Source organism: Euprymna scolopes, chromosome 3 (genome assembly GCF_053919585.1).
Source record: "Euprymna scolopes isolate OS-2025 chromosome 3, ASM5391958v1, whole genome shotgun sequence".
In the NCBI taxonomy this organism is placed as follows: domain Eukaryota; kingdom Metazoa; phylum Mollusca; class Cephalopoda; order Sepiida; family Sepiolidae; genus Euprymna; species Euprymna scolopes.
The window spans coordinates 8,422,214-8,446,893 of record NC_136484.1 but is presented as its reverse complement, the minus strand read 5'-3'; the positions used below and the strand labels follow the sequence as shown (position 1 = coordinate 8,446,893).

General features: G+C 33.6%; 1 protein-coding gene across 3 annotated transcripts in view; it reads left to right on the top strand.

The window, feature by feature from the left end:
• LOC145252931 (glycine receptor subunit alpha-2-like) overlaps positions 1-24,680 on the top strand; it is an 84,254-nt gene that overhangs the window by 57,331 nt on the left and 2,243 nt on the right. For all 3 annotated transcript variants that reach the window (XM_080112894.1, XM_080112893.1, XM_080112892.1), the window contains 4 exons: positions 638-753; positions 7,334-7,416; positions 16,042-16,179; positions 24,114-24,487. In XM_080112894.1, the coding sequence (XP_079969020.1) occupies positions 638-753; positions 7,334-7,416; positions 16,042-16,179; positions 24,114-24,487 (711 nt within the window). The remainder of the gene's footprint in view (positions 1-637; positions 754-7,333; positions 7,417-16,041; positions 16,180-24,113; positions 24,488-24,680) is intronic.

Genomic DNA, 24,680 nt, shown 5'->3' with positions numbered 1-24,680 from the left:
CCTACATATCAGAACGTCATATATACCAAATTGCAAGTCTGTAGCTCAAGTATCAGTTTAGTATATAGGTTAAGAATTGCCCTCACATACATACACATTCACTTTCTCTAAATATTACTGACTGCTTGCTTATTTTAGTGCCCAATTTGTTATATTAAGCATTTACTTCCGACAAAAAAGGTAAGATTGTAAATATTACTAAAGCAATTGAGAAAATTTCTTATGCAATACGTTTTTTCTAATATCAATTTATTAATTTAATGTTTTTAAAAATATGAATTTAATGATACCCTGCTCGCAAATTCAATAATTTATCATTAAGAAAATATCATTTCTGCATACATCATTTAGCAACATTCTTTTAGGAAACCAATGACAATTTACTCAAGATAAAATTGTAATTAAACCGATGATAATTTCAAGTCTGTATATAGGAAAACTGTGTCTTTTTAAGATGACAAAACCTCGTGTATATGGAAGTAAATGACATATAAATAATGTAACGTGGGTGGAGATACCAACTAAAATGTCGCATAAGAATAATTGATGAGTAAATATTTAAAATATCACACAAAAAACATTTTTCTACATGCATTCGAGATGTGTATTGAGTAAATGGTTTTAATATATTTGTCAGATATGGGTTCCAGACTTATATTTTCCAAATGAAAAGAAATCATATTTTCACGACGTCACGGTGCCGAACCGAATGCTTCACGTTCATGAAGATGGGCAGGTCATATATAAAGCGAGGTAAGGCTTAGGTAAGTGCATTTAATGCCGCTCTGAAATAAATAACAATTTGATGTTATTACATTATCACAAAATTATAGCCCGATATAAGTGCTACTGAATTTCACTTGCTGAAAATATATGTAAACGCTTTCTCATTATTTCAACTAAATTTAATTCATAGACAATTAAATTGATAACGTAATCGCGAAAAGAGTTTATGAGGGTAAAGTAGACAGGTCATATTTTTTCAGTTTCATATATGGACACTTCAAGTCGCTCATTATTATTGGTTTTGTTTTTGCTGGTTTTGGTTCATGCAATTAAAATCTTTATTTTATATTACCTCTTAGGTTAACCTTCATTATAACGTTGTTTTTAGTAAAAAAATGTGGTTGCCAATTAAACATTCGAAATATCTCCCGTGGTTCTCTTTAACTATCAAATTTTCAGATATTGGCAGCATAATGTCTGGTTTATCTCCGGACAAAGAACAAGGTCAAGAAAAAACAAACAAACAAAAAAACATTTTTTTTAATTAAATTATTTTCTGTTTTATTTGTTAATCCCAAATAATACTTAATGAGAGCACATAATTTTTAACGACAAATGACCTTCATTAAGCTTTAAATTAATATTTCACTTGCTGGTAAACATTATCTTGTTTCATAAATTCATGTTAAAAAATATTACTTTTCAATGCTTACTTCGTTTTATCAATCTTCATAGTGAACAACCAAAGAAATATATAATTCAATATTTAAACGCTGATGTCCGGCAATCCGTTAAATATTTTTCTGACAAAAAAAAATAGATAAAAAAAATGAAGAAAGATCATCGTAGTAATAAATATATGGTTTCATTACTTGACAATGTTTACTTCAACGATAGAATAAGAGATCTATGTTTATATTTCGCCTTATGAATTATACATTTGTTTTTGTATTTATGCGTCTTAATTAGAAACATTATTTACACATATTGGGGATAGCCATTTATATATTGCTATAATAAAATAGAAAATAACAATGATTTAAGAAAATATTAATATAAGAGCCAACCATATATTATAGTAAAATGAAGCGGGAGATATGCTTTTAGTATCATCAACACAACAGTCGTGCGTTTTGTTAATTGATATAAAGTCGATTATTCTTCATAAATAAATTGTATCTTTAAAATATATTTGCTAATGCGTCAAATCTCTATAGCAAATAGATGATACCACATATAACTCTGTTTAGAAAAAAAACATTACTTACAATTATGAGCCTATAGTCACAATAAAGTAATTAAGTAATATTTTATTGCATAAAACTGAGTGGTAATAGAACATAACATTTTCTTTCAATTTTAACAAACTTGCGATACTTTCCGTCCATAATAGCAAATTAACCCTGGTTATAACTGATGTAGCTGTCAAAAAATAGAATTGGCTAACACAGATAAATTTGGTATTGCCGATGTCAAACTATTAAAAATCTTCATGTTCCTAAAAAGGGGATTTTGTAAATAGAGAGCTCAGGTACGTATGTCTCTTGGGGAAAAAATAAAACGATGTACTTTAAATTTGCGCTTTAAGAATTCCAGCTCATTGTAAATAGTTCGGGTTTCTGTAATCCCCTTATTATCTAGCAATTACAACGAATCTCTCAGTCGTTAATTCAATTTATTTAAGAATACTTGTACCTATTTAAAGTTCTGTTTTGTTTTACCTTATAATAAGAACAGGCATTCAATAGACATATATTTGTAAATAAGTCAAGTAGTTTCGACAATATCTATCTTCGATTTATGAATCATCATTTTATGAGAATTACTCTCTTAAAAAAGAAAGCATTTTTAAAACTCCAGCTCATGTAAACTGATACTAGATTTATCACAAATCCTACAGGATCTAAAAGAAAGTAAATATATAAATATATGCATATATATATGCATATATATATATATATATGCATATATATGTACATATATAGGTATATATACATATATATTATTTTCATATAACTTAGGAGTAATCTAAAATATTGTTTATTGCATGAAAAGATCAATTAGTCTAATGAAACAATATAATAAAACAATATAATAAAACAAGATAATAAAACTATATAATAATTAAATATTACAAAGAACAATTCAGCCATTGCATCCAGAACAGAAACATATGCAAAGATCTTCCTCACATTAATTAAAACTTCTTCTTTTTATTCTATGATCCTTTGGATGCCACACAAATCCGATTTCGTTTTTAGTCAAAAATAAACATTTCCAATGAGATATTAAACATAATAAGCATTACACCCTAAACCATGAAACAAATCACATTTACAGGATAGAGTCTGCCTTCGTTCGTGACAAACAGGCATAAAGGTTTTTTTTTTTTTTTTTTTTTTTAAATTACATTTTCACCCCAAACAAGGCACATTGCCACTTTGGTGTAGGGGGCTACTATCAGGGGAAACATCTACTGGGGTACTATGTAGGGATTAGGGCAGCGAGATGTTGGTTCACGTTGCACGTGAACTTATGCATGTCAGTACAGTTGGGGAAGCAGTGACCCGGAATGGAATTCCAAAGTCATGCAGTTCTGGGGAAGAAACTACTGGAGTAGAAGGATCTTTTACATCTAGTGATCTCTACAGTGTGGGGGTGGGATTTTGCAGCTTGTCGGGTCTGTCGAGGGTGTTCACGTCGTGGGGGCACAAGTGCTTGCAGTTCTTCAGAGCATTCACCATTACAGTACTTGTAGAACAGGCAGAGGGATGCAACGTTTCGACGATGGGACAGAGGCTGAAGTTTTGATGCCAGTTTAGGGCCTATCAGATTTGCGACTCTCTTTTGAACCCTGTCAAGGAGCGAGAGAATAGTAGCCGATGCACCGGCCCAAATATGACAGCAATACTCCATACATGGGCGAATAGTGGCCTTATAGAGGTACAGGATACTTTCGGGTGTTAAAAGTTTTCTAGCACGGTTGAGAGAGCCCACCTTCCTTGCAGCGGCCCTGGCAATGCCCTCGATGTAACTGTTCCAACTCATGTTTCCAGTGAACGTTAGGCCAAGGAGCTTGAGAGACGTACTCTCAGATAAAGAGTCGTTGGCCATTGCTATAGGTGGTAGAGAAGGTTTCTTGTAATTATTGAATGAAACCAGTTTTGTCTTGGTGGCATTGAACGTTACCATCCATTTTTGTCCCCATTCCACTACTGATTGGAGGTCATCCTCTAGTGTTTCTGCCATTACTTTAGATATATGTTCGTTTGTTTCCTGTCGTGCCTGCTATAGAGTGTGGTGTCATCAGCATATATCCCCATCTCAGAGGCAATCTTGTCGGGGAGGTCATTTACAAAGAAACAAATATAAGCATTGATTAGTTAACCATATTAGTTTTTGTCTTTGTTATTTTGTTCATTTTGAATAACTGTTAACGGCACGTTTTATTTTTAGACGATTTTAAACCAATAACACTTTTGCGGATGAAATTAACCTTCTCATATAAGTTGGTTATACTCTGAATTTAACATCTTTCTTATTGACGGCAAGCTATTAAATGAAACATATATAAACATGAAATTGATAAATTTATTTAATACTGAAAAACTCTATATAGAAAAGCGTTAACCACAGTACTTTCAACTAACTTCCTGGTTGTAAAGTACACACACATTATCAGTGAATTTATCAGCACGCACATTACTATAAATTGATAGTTCTGGCTATATCGAAGGTTTTTAAATAATCCTACTCAAATAACTTGCTAGCCACGAAAGTTTTGGTTATATTCAGAATCATCACATTGTTTTTTCCTCGGTTATTTTTGAATAAACCACACTTTATCTATCAAAGTCGGCACACATTAATCATGTATTTGCGGCTAACAGTTCTCTTGATATTTATAATTTTTTTTTACAAATGGTATCCTGAGATTTTTCCTTTACATGTTGCCGGATAAACCAATTATTTTGGGAAGCACTTCGAGGTGCAGCAATGAGAAGTGTATTTCAACACGTTCTTATTCGAGTTGTGCATGTGATGTGTGGTAACAACTGCAATATCATATTTAATGCTACAAAAACAAATTACTTTATCAATAATAAATCAGATTATTGAGAGTATTATTTAATAACTATAACAATATGATGAGATTCTTTTCTCTCATTCGTTTCTCCCTTTTTATATAGGATTTCTCTTCATACATTAGTCTATTTTTTCACGTCGTGCTTGATGTTAGCCTCGTGGCCCAGAAGTTTTGCGATCTCTTTAATATTTGCTGATGCTCATTAAGTAATGATAAGAATCAAACAATTGTCGAAATTCCAAAGAATAATAAATAATAAATTTAGTTTGTTATTTTATCACGTATCCTATTCGGAGCAATGATATAGCAGGGTTTTTTTTATTGTTATTAAAACAATCCAATGTGATTTCAGCCGTCTTTATTATAATTCGGCCATTCTTATTTCTGCATCTGTTCGTGTAAATTCATAGACATTTAATAGTATCCAATAATACTTCTATTTCATACACCATTCTCAAAAACTCCTAAATTTTGTAACGATAAAATTGTTTGATAAAACTCAGGCAAAAACTTGTGGATTGTTAGTAAATGATAGAATACTGACTTTGTTATCGTGAGTTTTACATTTGTTGATGAGTTATACCCAACAACATGCAAAAAATATTTTGATAGAATATGTAAATAATTAATCAATATATTCAGTATATTATATATATATATATATATATATATATATATATATATATATATAAGTGAACATGTCTGTGTGTCTGTGTGTCTGTGTATGTACATTTTCCTACGCAATAACTCTGTCAATTCTAAGTCTACAGACTCGAAATTTGATACAAAGGGTACTGAGATTTGGTAAAATCTTTGTAATCCGTTTTCGGACAGAACTTTGGCTGTTCAAGGGTCAAAGTTCAAAGATTTGACCTTTGAGAACTATATCAAACTCCTCAGACAATTTTGGGTATAAACACATGAAATTTTAGATATAGGTTTCTTGTACATGGATCTAACGTAATAACTTTATTGTAGCCGAAAACAATAAAATTTAATGGTCCATAATATGGGTCAAAGTTAAAAAATTTTATCTGTGCGGTCTCTACCAAATAACTCAGACAATTGAAATTTAACATAAAGGGTATTCAGAGATAGGGCAAACTTTTTAATCGGTTTAGGTGGAAAATTTTTAGTTACCAATTTACAAATGTATGTATGCATGTATGTTTGCATGTCTGCCTAAAACCTTCGGCAAAAGCGACGGATTTTCAAAGGATCAGTATAATTTTGAACCTTGACAGTTCAGACGACAAATATCGAAAAATTGGCTAAAAAATTAATATCTACACCTTAAACTGGCCACTTTTTTACAGGAAGGGGCTAGCTTTTTTTCTCCGATATTTTTGAAAGTCATCCTCTACTTTCGATTGTCTAGCCTTAATTTAAAACTACGCCATTTCGGTTTGGCGGTGGTCGTAACAGCAAAGGCGCCAGTTTTTTCTCGTTCTTTTCCTCCTTTGCGGTACGAGTTCGAGCCTGCCTTCCTACTACCACTTTTTTCTTGGCAATATACACCTCCAAACACCCAGGCAACACCGGACTAAAATGCTACTATATATATATATATATATATATATATATATATATATATATATATATATATATATATATATATATATATATATTCTTTATCTCTCTATTTAACTCTACTAAAATATGGATTGATTTCGACAACCACAAGAGCTATTCTCTCGTCTTTTTGAGAATTATCGCTCTTAGAATATGAACACAAAACTTAAAAATCATGAAGTTAAAGAAAACCTATCACTATGCCAAAACATATATAATAATATCTTTTATCTAGCAAAATTAGAAACTTTTCTATTTACAATACATACATTTCTAATCAATTCTAGAATATTTGTATTAGAAATTATTTTCCTTATATAACTATGCTTTTACATGCCCCTAATTAAATGCGTTTTAAGCTACAGTGGAATCCTATAAAAATACAATGAATTCATATAATACACACACGCACATTCCTATATATATATATATATATATATATATATACATATATATATATATATATATATAAGTAAAACACGTGTGTAATGGGTGTCAAAATCGTAAATGAAATGCTTTGAACTTAAATAGCCTCTTTTATTTTTGATGATATCTTTCAGTAGTTTTAACATAATCTGATTAAGACATAGGGCAATTTAAACAGTAAAGTTTTAAAAATCTCTATTCCTGATGAATAATGTCCTTTATATGTTGCCTATTTTAAGCCTTGCATATGTGCGCTCGTTCCAAAGCATTATTCATGACAGATTACCGAATCCCTGGATTTGCGATTTACCTCTGATTTCGTTCCGTGAAAGTGCAATCTTTTATAAATTTTTGATACTTTTTCTACCATGAGATGCCATTTTCCTTAGCAAAACCAGAATTCCATATATTAACGGTAACAGAACAACTTTAATTTTAAAATATTCACTACATTTCCGTACGACGACTTAAAAATGTGTATTTGTGAATATTTTGCTTTGATTGTGTTATTTCATTTTGCAGGATTTCCCTGACAGCGTCGTGCCCCATGGACCTGAGACGATACCCAATGGATACACAGGAATGCTCACTTTTTCTTGAAAGCTGTATGTAAATCTCGTCTTAAACAATATTTTACATAGGTACCTATAAATGTATAAACACACAAATATTTATGTATATTACTACGTATTCCGTTATTATTAATGCAAACAGAAAATAATAACATCCCATTCGTGAGTTTGTAATAAAAAAAAAGAATAATAAGACATTCATGAAATACAATGTACATTAAAAAAACGTAGGCTCTGGGTTCGATACACCTCGCTGAAATAAAAATATGGGGAGATTCTTTCAAAACCAGAAATACACAATTGCCGACGAACAGCGTATGAAAATAACGGAAAACACGACACGCAATGGTAATATTTTCGAAATTAAATTTTATTATAAAACAATGGCTAACTATGGTAGGGGAGGAATAATGCAATGAAATGAAAATAAAAAAAGAACAAATTATAAAGACGGGGAAGGGTATTTTTGTCTACTATTCGAGGATGCCAACGAGAAATATATCAAAACAAAAAGTGTATATTTAGTGCAAACAAATGATGGCAAAATGAATTCAATGTCTTAATATACGAGAGAGGGAAATATTCACGGAGATTACTTACTGAGTTTATTCTTTTTTTTATCTGTTCTTTCTTTTCGTTCCAAGCGGTTGGTCAAAATGTTTTTAATATCCGTCCTTCCAGATTAAGACACGTGTGCAAAGTTCGCCGTTTACTGCCGTCAACGTCCCATCCTTTCACCGTTGGTATGGAGTTTTTTCCCCCAGGCGTTATCTCCTTTCGCGGTTGGTATGGAGGTTCTCCCAGGTGTTATCTCCTTTTGCTATTGGTATGGAATTTCTCTCAGGCATTACTTCGTCTCTTTCGCTGTTGGTGGAGTTTCTTCAAGGCGTTACCTGCTTTCGCTGTTGACGGGGGGTATCGATACTTCCTATCTCGACGGCATCGCTGCCTCTGTCGCTGGGGTGGAACTGTCGCACATCTGTTTTGCAGCACTGTTGTACCAAAACGGCCTCTTCTCTTTTTGTCTGTGTGTGTGTCTCTCTCTCTCTTCCTCTTCTCAGTATTTTTCTTATCCCCTTTCTTTCCTTTATTTTTCGTTGCCTAGCAACCCACACGGGTCGATAGGTCTCTGGTCAAATGACTCGGTCATCTCTATAACGTGCTTGTCAAAAGGCTTTTCTCACCTCTCTCTCCTATATTCACTGCCTCTTTCTCTCTCTTTTTCTATGCTTTCTTTTTCTCTCTTTCTTGAAACTACGTTCATTTACCGTTGGTAAAATTATATAAAAAAAAAAAAAAATGATACATTTCTCGTTGGCCCGGAATTAAATTTTTCAATGTTCAATCAATCCATTTATGAGTTACGTCATATCAGTCCATCAGAAAAAAAATGAAAAAGCGTAGTACAACGCGTTTTTCATAAAGTTTTGGGCAAGTGGGACAGGCAATTATCACAATCCTCTTGGTTTTAACCGCCTTACAAAACGCTAACTTGAGTGGGACTGCCTCCAAGTATTTATCTGACGAATGGCCTTTATACCAATTTTTATATCGACGTAAATTATCTCGCTTAGCTTTATTCTTATAACTGGCACTGTCTTCATCGTTGTCGTCACTCTGAGTCAGCTTATCCTCGTTAAGGTCGTCCACGTTTTCTACACTGAACTCGTCTTTTTTACTCTAGTCGTTATCTTTATCTTTCGAGTTATTAACGGAAATTTCCTCCGCTGCTATGAATATTTTATCGTATGTTTTATCCCCGTCACATGGTTCATTCTCGCAAGTAACATTGTCGTCGTCTTCATTGCTAGGTTTATTTTCATCAACATCACTATCATCATCGTCGTAATCATTATTATTACCGCCTTCACCGTCAACGTTATCATCGTCGTATTTGTTATTACTATCTTCGTTTACGTGAACTTCACCAACCTTCTTTCCAACACAGGAAAGTTTAGCCTGACTGGCTTCCTTAATGAATTTCTCCCCATCAGATATTCTTTTACTACGTCCGTCCTCATAATCATACCATTTAGCCTATAACTGTCGTCCTCCTTGTATTTTGATGTATTATCGTGGTCCTTATCACCTTTATCGTCTAATTTCTCGTCACTTTCGTTTTTAGCTTCTTTCAACTCACCCCCACTAATATCACCGTCTCTGTAGTTTATTTTATTTATTCCTCCCTCGCTATTGCTTAATTTATTCGGACTACTGTCATTCTTTATTTCGGTTACTATGCCTGGATAAACTTCTATATCCGTTTCACTCATCTTTTCATCTACCTTAGGCTCGATATTACATTCGTGGGATTCCTGACTTTTAGATGACATTAAAATAGTACTCGTTGTCATTAATTTAACTCGGTTGGGAGAAACCAATTGGAGTGGGAAGTTTGTAGAGCTATTTGCAAACATGGCTGTTACACCAATATGTTCGTCTATCAACGTCTTCATTTCTTCTGTACTAGTCGCTTGACTGATTTATATTGGTTTTCTCTGTCTCTACGCGAATCTTCCCTTCAGCTGTCAGAACGTGTGCAAAGTTCGCCGTTTACCGCCGTCAACCTCGCATCCTTTCGACGTTGGTATGGAGTTTTTCCCAGGCGTTCTCTCCTTTTGCTGTTGGTATGGGTTTCTCCCAGGTATACTTCATCTCTTTCGCTGTTGGTGGAGTTTCTTCCAGGCGTTATCTCCTTTCGCTGTTGACGGGGGGGTCGATACCTCTTATCTCGACAACATCGCTGCCTCTGTCGCTAGGGTGGAACTTTCGCACATCCGTCTGGCAGCACAGCTAGTGGCGACTGTTGTACCAAAAAGGCGTGTTCTCTTTTTTTTCTTTTTCTCTCTCTCTCCCTCTTCCCAGTATCTTTCTTAGCCCCTTTCTTTCCTTTATCCTTCGTTGCCTAACAACTCGCACGGTCGATGGGTCTCTGGTCAAATGACCCGGTCATCTCTATAACTTGCTTGTCAAAAGGCTTTTCTCACCTCTCTCTCTCCTTCTTTCCTATACTCACTGCCTCTTTCTCTCTCTTTTTTCTGTTTAGCCTTTTCCTCATTTTCCTATACTTTCTGTCTGTCTGTCTGTCTGTCTGTCTCTCTCTCTCTCTCTCTCTGTTCAAACTACGTTCATTTGCCTTGGTAAAATAATAAAATAACAAAAAAAAAAACGATACATTTCTCGTTGGCCCGTTATTAAATTTTTCAATTTTCAATCAATTACGTAATCAATTTATGTGTTACGTCACACTATTTATATATATATATATATATATATATATATATATATATGTATATATATATATCATAAATGATGTCTATAAATGAAAGTTTGTCTTATTTTTTTACAGAGGCCACTCAAGGATAAGGGTCAATAGGTATACATTAGTCATTGTGATTTTAGCATAGTAAACAGTGTGAATTTTGTAACTTGGATTACTTAGGGGGACGATTCAATTAGAACTTGTTCACATTGGACTTTTTCTTTTTTTTTCATAGGTATCAACACATTATCAAGGCCAAGAGGTCACTCAAGGATAAGGGTTAAAGAGTGTACAGTAGAAATTGGACAATATAATAATCATTAGTAATGAAAATTTGTAAAATTTGATAACTTATATGGAACGGCTCATCAAGAACTTATTTACGTTAGACTTCAAGACAACCATATTGTAGTCAGCCGGAAAGCAGGAAAACGGAAGACAATTCCACAGGCGCGCAGTTCTTATAATTGTCTACACAGAATATTTCATATTTAATCTACGTGATTAATCCTCGGGTTTAATCTATGGATATTTTGTTACATGCTGGGTCTTTATATCTGTATGGTTATTACTTTAGAAAACTACCGTATAGGTTTGTGTTCCTGGCTATATATATATATATATATATATATATATATATATATATATATATATATATATATATATATATATATATATAATATTTTTCTTTATATGAATATATATTGTATAGGCGCTAAATTGAACATGCTAATATTTTGGACAATTGGTTCATTAAAAAAACGTAAGACCCTCGTCAGACAACATATACACAGTTTATCGGCTATTTACAACAGCTGGTACTTAAATAAAAAGAAGTGAGACGATATTTTTTTTTTATTTATAAAGATAAAATGTTAAAGTGATAAGTGGTGCCATTAAGTGACATTATAGAAGCAAAATAAAAAAAAAAACTATAAGGGGAAAGGGTATTCCAAGTCTTAATAGGATAAATCAGAAGAGTAGAAAGAGATAAAGAAGGAAAAAGAAGGAGACAGCTAAAAAAAGAAGAAACAGAAGAAAGAAAAAATCAAAGAAACAAACAAAAGAAGGAAGACAGACGAATCGGTAGTATAATTACATGACATTACTACAAGGAATAAGATAATAGGTTTTGAGCGTCTCAAAATTTTCGAAGAATTTTTTCGGTTTAATTTTTATTATAAGTTTAAATCTTTTTTTTTTTAAGCAACATTTTTTTCTAATTCAAAATTAAAAAAAACTCCTTTGATCATTTTACATATTTTTAAAAATGTTTGGTCTTTGTACGACCTAATTTGGTTAGTTAAGACCCTAAAATTAAATGAAACGTTATTGGCTAGTACATTTCAAAGGTGGTTAAAGATAATAGGATATGATTTTTGATAAAAAAAAATAAAAAATTACATTTTCGATTAACGGACCAGTGTAAAGTAAAATGAAAACCGACTTCGTAGCCACATAACAGATACATGTAATGTTTAGCATTTTACAAGTTTGATGACAGATTAAAAAAGTAGAAGAAAGCAAAGCTAGGGAGGTCATAAGTTCCAAATATTTTAAAAATACGTAAACACACTTCAAAACGTATAAGTGATTGCTTTTTTAAAATTTTGGTTCTTCATTGAAAATGATTCACAATTAAATATTACTTACCTAATTATTGCCTCCCGATAGTATTCAGGCTGGTAGCACGCACACACACACACACACACACACACACACACACACTTCTTGTACTTTATTTCTTTTCGTCTTTTCTCAATTTTCTAAACGTACAACACGCCTTTTAATTTAATCCAATGACAATTACATTAAAACCTTTATTATTATTATTATTATTATTATTATTATTATTATTATTATTATTATCATTCAATGTATTCCGTATAGTTTTCATTAGTACCTATGTTTATATTCACGCGGGTGTGCATTCAATCTAAGCGCGTTTATGCATTAATTATGTATACTATGTCATAGCTAGCTATAACATGCACTGACCTGACGGGTCTCACGTAGTTAATATATATATATATATATATATATATATATATATATATATATATATATATATATATGATGTCAGAAGAATGTCGAGGCTTATGCGCGAATTTTGTAGTTGTCTGTCGTTTTTATATACGCACCTTGTATTGAGATTTTAGTTTGCAAATCAGCTTTCTAGTATCCACCGCGCCATTCCTATCAGCTAATGGGCATGCACTTATGAGACAAAAACCCATTTGATATCTGCTTGACCTGATTCTTTGTGTGTGTTCTATTTAGCCTGGATATCTAGTGTCTTGACCTGTTCGTCAGAGCATTCTCCATTAACATACTTGTAGAACAAGCAGAGGGATGCAACATTTCGTCGATGGGACAGAGGCTAAAGCTTAGATGCCAGTTCAAAGCCTATCAGATTGGCGACTCTCTTTTGAACCTTAACTAGGAGCGAGAGACTAGTAGCAGATGCACTAGTCCAAATATGACAAAAATGCTCCATACATGGGTGAATGGTGGCCTTATAGAGGTACAGGATACTTTCCGTGTTAGTAACGGTAGAGAGAGCCTAACTTCTTTACAGCGGCCTTGTAATTGTTCCAACTCATGTTTCCTGTGAACGTTAGGCCAAGGAGTTTGAAAGATATACTCTCAGATAAAGTGTCGTTGGTCATTGCTATTTGTGGTAGAGAGGGTTTCTTGTAATTATTGAAGGAAACAAGTTTAGTCTTGGTGGCATTGAACGTGACCATTCATTTTTGTGCCCAGTCCACTACTGATTGTCATCCTCTAGTGTTTCTGCAATTTTTTTTAGATATGTTTTCATTTGTTTTCCTGTCGTTCCTGTTATAGAGTGTGGTGTCATCAGCATATATACTTATCTCACAGACAATTTTGTCGAGAAGGTCATTTCTGAATATGAGGAATAACAGAGGTCCGAGGATAGACCCTTGGGGTACTCCCGCATTTATATCATATTGTTTAGATGTACGACCGCCCAGGGCAATCTGGATTTTTCTCTTATCTAAGAAGGATTTAATTATGTTAAGTATTCTAACAGTGATACCGTATGATCTAATTTCCCTGAGGAGGCCCTCATGTCATACCCTGTCAAAAGCCTTAGATATATCTAGAGCTACCGCTCGGCCCTCCCCGGGTTTGTCCAGTGAGTAGTATATACGTTCAGAGATTACAGTTAGAATGCCTACTGTGGAACGGGCTTATCTAAATCTATATTTTGGTCAGTCAGAAGTTTAGCATCTGTAAACGTATTGACTAGAGCATGGTTAATTAAGGTCTCAAATATTTTGGAAAAAGTGGAAGGAGGCTAATGGGGCGATAATTTAATGGGTCAGTTCTTTTGCCAGAATTCTTGAATACTGGTACCACAGAAGCAGTTTTCCAGCAGGCAGAAAAGCAAGATTCATTAAGACATTTGTTGGAGAGTTTGGAGAGAACTGGAACTACTTCAGCTGAGCACTTTTTTAATAGCACAACTTGGAGGAGATCGGGTCCGCATGTTTTTGAAATGTCAAGTTTTTTATGGTAGCATGCACCTGATCAGGGGTGATTTTCAGATCGTCTAGCGTGGCGTCTGTCCACATAGGAAATTCAGGTAGGGGTGGTTGGTAGGGTCCAGTGTGGAGTTTGAGGCAAACCGACTGGCAAGCATGTTAGCCTTCTCGGTTGCTGAGCAAACAACCTCGTGATTGTTGGTTAGTGGGGTAATTGTTGATTGCCCATTATTTGTTGTATATATTCAAGAAGTTACGATTTCCTAATTTCTGTGTTTCGATGCGTTTTAGGGTGGTTTCCGTATATTCTCTTTTAGCTGCCGCTATTTCTTTCTTCTAGCTTCTATATACTTCTGTCTGTTTGAACTAGACTTATATATGTTAATTCTAAGGTATGCATACTGCCTTTGAGCAATGGCAGTTGCGCAAGTCGAAGTAAACCATTGAGGAGAGTGCGACTTGCTATAAATTTGCCGCATGAGGAGATGTGCTTCAATTGCAGTTTTGAAACATTCAGTGGTCTCATTTGGGCACTGTTCAGCAGGAAGAGAACAAATATTTTTCCATGGGGCATCTCTGTATAGATAATTGCGATTAAGTATATACTGACAGTGCAAAATATAAGTGGATCTTTTATTGATTGACTCTGCGAACATATAGCAATATTATTCAGAGCTTGTGTGTGTGTATTTACGGAGATAACGTTATATATTTTCCAGTAATTTAATTTAACAGAAAATATCGATAGACACCACTAAAAAAAAACTAAGTTAAAGAGCTAGGTTTACATACACCAGCCATATTGTTGATCATTTTGTTTTTAATAATGTTAGTAATTTGTTCCCCAGTTTAATACTGCAATAAATAAAGCATTCATGTGAGATTAATATGTACTTGATTATTTTATATATCTTATCCTTTGATATATTTTTCTTTCATTTGAAGGCGTGAGATAGCTGCACTCAAATTCTGCAATTATTCTGTGTGTGTGTCTATATATATATATTCTCTCCCCCCCTACAAACACACACACACACACTACATATATATATATATATATATATATATATATATATATATATATATATATATATGTATATACTAGCGAAAGTACCCGACGTTGACTGGGTTCAAAAACAGCCTGCAGAAAATGGACTCTGATTTATTAAAGTATGATAGGTTATGAAAAGGAAGGGTTGTAAAGAGATAGCTTCGAATTCGGGGGTATCAAAGCCAAAGCAAAATATGATGAAAGTAAAAAATAAAATAGATACACCCCATAATTTATTATACTATACCTGTTTACACTGAAACACTTATCACAATATTCTGTGGATGTATATTAAAAACCCTGTTAAACTTTGTGACATATGGATCTCAGGCGCGAATCAACACCCCATAATTTTATCATACCATATTTCTTCAATCTAAAACATAATTATCAAAGTATAATTACACAGATAGATATGAAAAGTCTTTATTAAAGCGTATTTTCATTCTATGGAGACCAGCGCAAACACAGACCCCACAAGTTTATTATAGTGTCCGTATTTAAGTTAAAACATGCTTATCAAAGTAGTATTATGTACATCTGTATCAAAAACACTTGCAAACGTTTTTTCTTAATTTTTTATTTCCATACTTTATGGACCAGGCGCGAACGCATATCCCACAATTTTAATGAACAACCGCTCTGCAGGATGAAAAATACCCATTCCTTTGTTTCGATACATCTTCTATTCTTATATGTAATCATTTTTTTTAAAATAGTCAACCATATAGGGGCCTATTCGTGACCACACACACAGACACACATTCAGCTTTAAATTCTATTATATTATAAATCTATATATCTGTCTATATATATATTCTCTATTTTTCCCACAGTTTCTTATTCCAAGAGAACTGTAATCTTTGTGTGGGATGAAAATCCACTGAGCTTCGGCGAAAATCTTGTTCTCCCCCACTTTCGAATGTTGGGGAACGCTCCTTACACATGTGATCCTCGAGTACAAGTAGATGCAGGTAAGTTGTTTATTTAGTTCACATTATGATTATCTACCCGTACATCTCTAATTAAAGTTATGGCGAAGCCTATAGTCATTTCCGGATTAATTCAGAACTAATATATAGTATAATAGAACTGTAATTAGATTTTTGTGAACATATATAAACATTAATATAAACATTATTGCATGGTGATTTTTATATTATGCACATACCTACACACATCCCTACCAACTACGCATATATATATATATATATATATATATATATATATATATATATATATATATATATGATTGCAACGTCTTGTCAGACGAGTGCCACTCCCTCAGACATTTAAAATTCATGAGCCCAAATGCCTGAGAGAGTATCTATACAAAGATGATGTTACAGAGTCTTAGCTTTGTACGACAGCTAAGTCTCTCTCTCGGTTCAAAATGTTGAGATCCAACAACAAGCAAGAGCAAGATAGCCAGCAACAAATTAAACTGCAGACCAGCTTAATGCGGGTACTGGTCTCCCGCTTTATGTTTTTTTAACTCAGAGAGTTGCTTCTCCTAGAAAGGTTGCCTTCACCACGGCTTACGGGAGCCCTCTCCACCCCAATACACATACGCACACACACACACACGCACACACACACAAATATACACGGTTCTAGTTGGCCGTTGACCCAGAAAAAGAGTTCATTCGCCCTTTGGAAGGTCTTGTTTTTAATCCTCCAAGGAGACTAGCCGCCCTCCTCACCAAACAAGTCTGGTGGGGGAACCAGTTTAGTCGCCGGTGGCCTGACCATGAGGAAGGTAGTACTGGGTTACATGGTACCAGTAGCATATGACATGACCTGACACAATATATATATGACATGACCTGACACAATATATATATATATATATATATATATATATATATATATATAGTAAGTTATAAAATGTATATGGCGATTAAGCTACAGTTTAGCTTAATCGCCATATACATTTTATAACTTAATAACTAGCTCTACCCACGTATTGAGCACCTTTGAAGTAAATACTTAAAGTTTACGCATGAATCTATACTTTCGTTTATTAATTTTATATGAGTAAATTAAGTAGTGATATATATATATATATATATATATATATATATATATATATATATATATTTAAATAAGCGGGTGGTCACTAACAAGGTGTATTTTTAACATTATTATTCCGTGTTTTGATTTTTCATTTAAAATTATAGGATAATGGATGACAAATAACCGAAATGCCCTCTTTAATTTTTCGATGGGCTTCATGGACTCGGCAGAAGCTACCGAATTAGGGCGGTTATTCATACTGCATAGAAAAGCTAACGACACAAAAATCGTAGATATAGGCTTTTACAGGGACAGCTGCCTGATGATAGTTAAACACACTACAAATATTAAATATGCCCCTCTCTATTCTTCTTATTTACATTTTTACTCCTTCATATCTTTTCTCTACCCACTTAAAATCCACGAGTAAATCCCCCAAAACATAGCTTTGACCATCTTAGGATGCAATCAGAAAAGTGTTTGCTGAAACGACTGTAATGGACTAAGTTAACACTTGATTTTGTAAAAGAATACATCTGCAGAAATATATTTTCTTATATCCCAATCCTTATTTAAGAAGTTCAATGTAATTCCAGAACAATATAATGAATAAATGACAAAAGACTATATTCCAAACTTCATGATGTTGAGCATCCTATAATGTTTTCCTTTAATTCAGTTGACATTTAACATTCTTGACACTATTTGGTTTTAGTTCAAAATCAATCACGTAATTATTCTACCAATCAAAGAATCTATTATGGCTTTAACTCATCAGAAGAAATAGAAACAATCAATCCGTGAAAAGGAAATAAATCGTGTTTTGACATGATTAAAATCCGAAAATTCAGTTAGAAGTTGCAAATGCCGTATAACATGTTTTCATTACGCCATTGTGAATTTATATATATATATATATATATATATATATATATATATATATATATATGTGTGTGTGTGTGTGTGTGTGTGTGTGTGAACACATAATACAGTGTTTTAACCCTAAATACTACGCAATTATGTACAAATATAAATGGCCATATTTCTATGTGTATTTTATATTTAATATACAACTGTTTATAATATGTAGGTACTGCTGATCGATTGTGGACAACAGAACACATAATCCCGTGACGTCAGACATGTATTAACTATACGAAGTGTAGTAAGTGTAGTATAACGTGTAGTATCTGTTCTTTAAATGCTACACTTCAATTTCTTGTTCTATGTCTATGGAGGAGAAATCCTTCACGATTGAGACCATTTTAAATTTTGTTTCTTTTTCCCCGCATTAAAAAACAACCCTGGTTTCTATCTCAGCCCCTATGGTGAACCATTTAACTAGAAATATACGAAGTGTGGAGCAACAAAAGCGACTTTTGTAAACCGTTGTTAAAACCTTTTTAAATCTTTGTAAAAACATTTCAAACATTTTAAAAAAACATTTCAAACCTTCGTTTAACTTCTTAAAACTGCAAATATATTGTTGTTGTATTTTTTTTTAAGTTTGCAGATTTACACAGTTAAATGATTGATGATATTATAAACATTTTATATTAAATATAAAATACTTTTGATAAATATGTGCAGTTGTTTATTTTGTTAATTATCGGCTATTCTATATTTTATTCTCTAAAAGGAGAAAAGCTAGCGATCGTAGTCATCTACAAAAAGTTTAATTTTGTACAATAATATTTTTCAATCGGTTTTAATCTTGCAATAAAATAGCTGGCAACACTATGTGTATATTATGTCTTAATATGAATAGAAATAAAAACTATTAAATTAAATGTATGTGTCACAGCACATTTTGACATAATGCTATTTTAAACGATTTAATCTTTTAGAATCATTTAATAATTAGAAGTTTAATTTTATTGGTAATATCATATAATAATTAGAAAAATGGCGCTATTAAAAATAATAAAAATATTAAATTTATATCAATATTTTACTAGCAATTACAAGGTAAGTGTTTGTTCAATACGTGCATTTTAACTGTTAAAAGATATTTTTTTTACATATTCGAACGCTTATAATAGTTGAAATTTCGATCAACTTAAATAAATTTGTTCAAATTTCTAAAAAATAAATATAGGTGAGACATACATAACACATATTTCCCCCATGATATTTTACAGAAACTGCATTGTAATTTCAATCTACAATAGATAAGTATTGAAAGTTTCACGAAAATCTGACCATTAGTTGATTTTTTGTTGATTTATTAAAGCCGGTATGTTTTCAGGTTCGGAATCATTTTTATATGCGAACGATATTTTAAAACGTCAATTATGAAAACACAATTTCATTTCGCATTTTCATTATTTTATACGATAATTTTTTTTTTAATTATTACTAATTTATGGTGCTCGTCTTATTTAAGTGATACGGCATTTATATTGATAATATTAAGCATGGTGAATTTCAGAACTGTCAATACTAAATCCATTTCCCATTACTTGGTCTACAGGCTTTAAACTTGATTCATAAGGAATTGTTTTTTGAACAAATTCGATTCGTTTTCCAGCCGGTATAAATAACTGCTAAATGGTCAAATTTGTACAAAGAACGGATCTTATGAAAGGAAAGTCTACTAAGACTATTACTCATCTGCATGTGATAATATATATTTTTCAGTTCCTGTCACTTTACTATGAATGTTTTCTGATTTATCATTCCTTAGGTCAAACGATAACGACTAAGGCTTGAGCCCCAGTCAAAATGTGGCTAGACTTCAAACAAATTGCTAAACAAAGTTTTTTTTAATTTGCATGTTGAGCATGCATAACCTCTTTCCGATGAAAAATAGATTTACTTTTCCAAAAGTGGTCAAGGGCTCCCATATTTATGAACTTATCAATATTAAAATTTTGAGAAATTTAATTCCTTATATTTCCCGACAAGTGAGCTGATCATTTTCGACAATTACTGACAAAAATAAACGTATTTTTATTACGAAAAAAAAACTTTATCAAATTTGAAAATGAAATATTTTTAGCACGACAACCCACACTAGGAACTCTCGAAGTCAGCTCGAATTTTCCTTGTTTATAAATTGTAATGATAGCTATATGGTCTATAAAAAACTAACACCAGACTAGCCCCTGCCAAACATTTTATGTCGTTTTAAAAATGTCTCTACTAGTATGAATATAAAAAGTACAAAAAGAGACTAATCAGTATTATCAAGGCAATAATTTGTGCCATTATTTCTGACATTTCATGAAAAATAGGTACGAAACAAGTACAATTTAAAATGAAAGAAATAGTCAAAAACTAGTTAAACGTAAGCTTGCGACCCAACCATCTGAGATGGTCGAAAATTACGTACGAAGTAAGTGAGTTGGATCTGAATAAGAGCGTTTTATTATGTAAGCTTCCTCCGGCAACAGCCGGCGGCCTTGTAGGGCCAAATTTTTTGTTGAAACGTGAGATATAATATGGAAAGTATCTTTACTAAAATTTGGTTACGGTAACTTTTACATGGTATCGAATATCATTGTTTTATCTGGGATATTACCTTGGGATCAATGATTAAGATATATCTTATGTGGAGAATGTGTGTCGAAAATGATTAAATCAATATGCACAACTGATTTAGCAAATTTAGCCAATCAAGGCCTCTCAGACGTAATGAAGATGGATTGTCTGGAGTAGAAACCACGATTTCACAGACCTCACACCGTTACGTTTTTATAAGTAGGGGCGCACCATGACCTTCTTTGTGTATATACAAAGGGCATCCCAGATCCCGCACCGTTTACTTTTTTATAAGGGGAGCGCAGAGCGCATTTTTCTATTATTAAAGGGGGCGCAGTCCAGAGCAGAAAACCCAGGTTGAAGGTGAAGGTCAAGCCTATCCTCTCCACCTCTCTCTCTACGCCTCCGATTCACTAACCGGCTGATAAAGATAGGGGCGGAAGACACTCGGTTGTTGAAAAAATGGGCAGCTTGAGTCACTGTTTAGACATTTCATATACTTTTTCCTGTTCATATATTTTCTTTGTATCCAGTATTTATTTCATACTTAATCTTCATAAATTAAAACACAAAGGCTTACGTCTAGAGTCAATTCTTTATTGCGTAAGGAATTCGTGACTTACTCACAAACGAATGATACTATTTGGAGTTATTTCTTTCATGAGGCAGGAAGCAAAAGAGGGGGCCGCCCGCCGAACCCCCGCGAACCACGGCCGCGGCACACGTATTTCAAGAGAGTTGAGCAGTTGACATTTTTAGTTTATAAGTTTTTTAAATTTCTTTTTAATCTTTGTTCTTTTCCTGCGAGCCGCTGTCCAAGTAGGCGATATGAAATCATGCATGTTTGAGCAGTGAATACAATGTTTCTTTGCAACTGCATCTTATTAACTAATTATAGTTAACATATCTACAAGACCAGTCTTGAATAGTTAACATATCTACAAGAACAGTCTTGAATGGTGTTAATTTACCATCTGAAAGTTTCCATCCCAGATCATCAGGTTTTAGTTGGTTACTACCTTTTCATTCCTGAATTTGAAAGTAAACTCGAAGGCTGTAGAAACCCATATGCATGGACTGCTTTACAACCTGCTTCCTCTAAATTCCTTCCTAGCAAGTTGATGAACAATTTTTTGTTTCATTGATTAGCAAGGAAATATCCCTTTTTAATATGCACATCCTGTAATGAGACAATCACACATTAACAGCAAATAATCCCTCTTACTCGACGTCGATGACTCGGATCTTTAATGGATGGACAACTTTCACATCCATCAAAGACAAGGTTTGCTTTTCCATATCTAGTTGTGACATATCTGCGAAGTTGGCCACAGATCACATCAAATGGGTGATGTTTTTGCAATGGGAGGCATGAAAGTAATGATCCACCATCTAACAGAGACTGTGACTCTAAAGACTCTTGATTTGATTGTACTTACGAATGTAACTACATATGGTTTCTCATTAATTACAGTAACAATGATGTAAACTTTAAATGTTCTCGCAATCAAGATATTTTGTATTGCAGACTGTATATTCAAACCCAAATTACTTGAAAGCAATTTTTTTAACAATATCGACAAAGAGAGTTGTTCTAAGACATTTTGCTTAAATAATTTGCAACTCTCAGAAATGCCTGCTTTGATTCTGAATCCGCTACTCTTCCATAGTTTTGGTTCTTAGAAGAACCAGCAGAGAAGAATGCCTTAGGAAGGTTTTTATTGGAATCAACGTATGCAAAAGATGATATGTGATAAAGGGCTATTTTTGAAAAAAGGTCAGCTAGATAACCTATTCTATCTTTGACCATCATTTTTAGGGCTTTCTCACAAATATTTAACACTCTGTCCTTAAACACAAAGGTTTCTATTTAAAATCCTTAACAGCCCCTTTCCTTCTTTCAGGTGTTGCTCCAGAAACACAAAGAAATTCTCCTTAAAGTTAAACACACAAAAAGAGAGAACTTCACAGGATAGCATTTTATAATAGGTGGGCTTGTATTTACGGTCAATTTTCATGTATTTGGGGTTTATCCAACGCTGCTTGCATTTCTTGTGAAGACATTGATCAATCTAAATTATGATCTTCTCCCCACGTTGTTTAGACTCTCTATTAATGGGGTCGATTCCATTCTGGCTGACGATACATTTTTCTTCATTACAAGATTCCAACCATCCATAATTATCTGTACTCAACTTTGGCCAAATAGAAATTAGAATATCACAAAATATTAAGCTTCTGCAGTACTGCATCAAAAGAGACAAAAAAAAGGCAAAAGTAGTTATAATTATATTTAACCCTATGGAAACTGTTTTGTTCCAATGTCGCATTGTAATTTTTTAAGATGAATTTACAGTAGTTGAGTTAAGAGAGGTAAGGCTAGAATCGGCGACAATCTTTAAAGATAAAGGTCGTTGGCCGCTTTCGGCAAGATTACTGTGGTAAAATATTTATTTTGAAAGAGAGGTTATTTACACCCAATATCCAAGTTAAGAATATTTCTCGACGGGGCCGCGCCAAACAATACTATATATAAGGTACATCTGGTGCATCTGCTACTCCTCTCTCGCTCCTAGACAAGGTTCAAAAGAGAGTCGCCAATCTGATAGGTCCTGAACTGGTATCTAAGCTTCAGCCTCTGTCCCATTGACGAAACGGTGCATCCCCTTGCATGTTCTACAAGTATCTTAATGGTGAATGCTCTGACGAACTGCAGACACTCGTGCCCCCATGACGTAGACACCCTCGACAAAGCCGACAGGCAGCTAAATCCCACCCCCACACAGTAGAGATCCCTAGATGTAAAATATCTTTCTACTCCAGTAGTTTCTTCTCCAGAACCGCTAGACTCTGGAATTCAATTCCAGGTTCCTGCTTCCCTAAATGTACTGACATGAAGAAGTTAAAGTGCAACGTGAACTGACATCTTGCTGCCGAAATCCCAACATAGTGCTCCAGTAGTTGCTGCCCCTGATAGTACCTATTTACTATGCCTCCCCACGGGACAGAGTTGGACACCAGGGTCGTTTTTTAACGTGGAGAAAAGGTACAAAAATAAAAAAAAATGTCTCAGTCGTGAAGGAATGATCCTCCACCGAAAGAGAACAAGAAAGTGAAGTGCAGCAGCTGAAGAACAGGTGCGCCTTGTTTGGGGTGAAAATATAATTTAAAAAAAAAACAATATAATAATCAATAAAGTTTAAGGTCGATAAGAAAAATACCAAATCTCCATACATAAAATATTATTTTACGACCTTGAAAAATGCCCAGCATATGGCTGTATACGTAAAATAATACAAGGGTTAATTTACACACTTGTTTTAATAAAATATTTTGCAGGCCCATATGTTCTTGCTATCTAGTGTACCCAAATTTATCCCATGCATTTATATTTAATCTAACAATTCAGGTAACTTTTCCTGCCTCGAAGTCCGTTTTACTCTGAAGCGAAACCTCGGCTATTACATGATCCAAATCTACATTCCAAGCATCTTCATCGTTGCGATTTCATGGGTTTCCTTCTGGTTGAATGTTGATGCTGTTCCGGCCCGCATTTCTCTCGGAATTCTTACCGTGCTAACAATGACAACTCAAAAGTCCTCGGCTGTCACGACTCTTCCGAAAGTGTCTTACATCAAAGCTATTGATGTTTGGATGGCCGCTTGTCTTACGTTTGTATTCGCTGCACTTGTCGAATACGCTTTCGTCAATGTTTTGGACAGGCACCAACTAAAGCGAATCATGTCTATGCGCAATGCAGCAAACCAGCATGAAAATATGGAGGTAAGTATTTTATTTGAGACATTTGTGCAAATTATTATTTAGAACTAAAATATCATGAAAGATGTTTCACATAATTGAACGCAGGTTATTCTAACGAAATTGATTTTGTTACATACATATGGTATGCGGAAGATCACATAACATTACATTCAGTAAATGTATAATGTTAGTATTAATGTTGCACGACAATGCT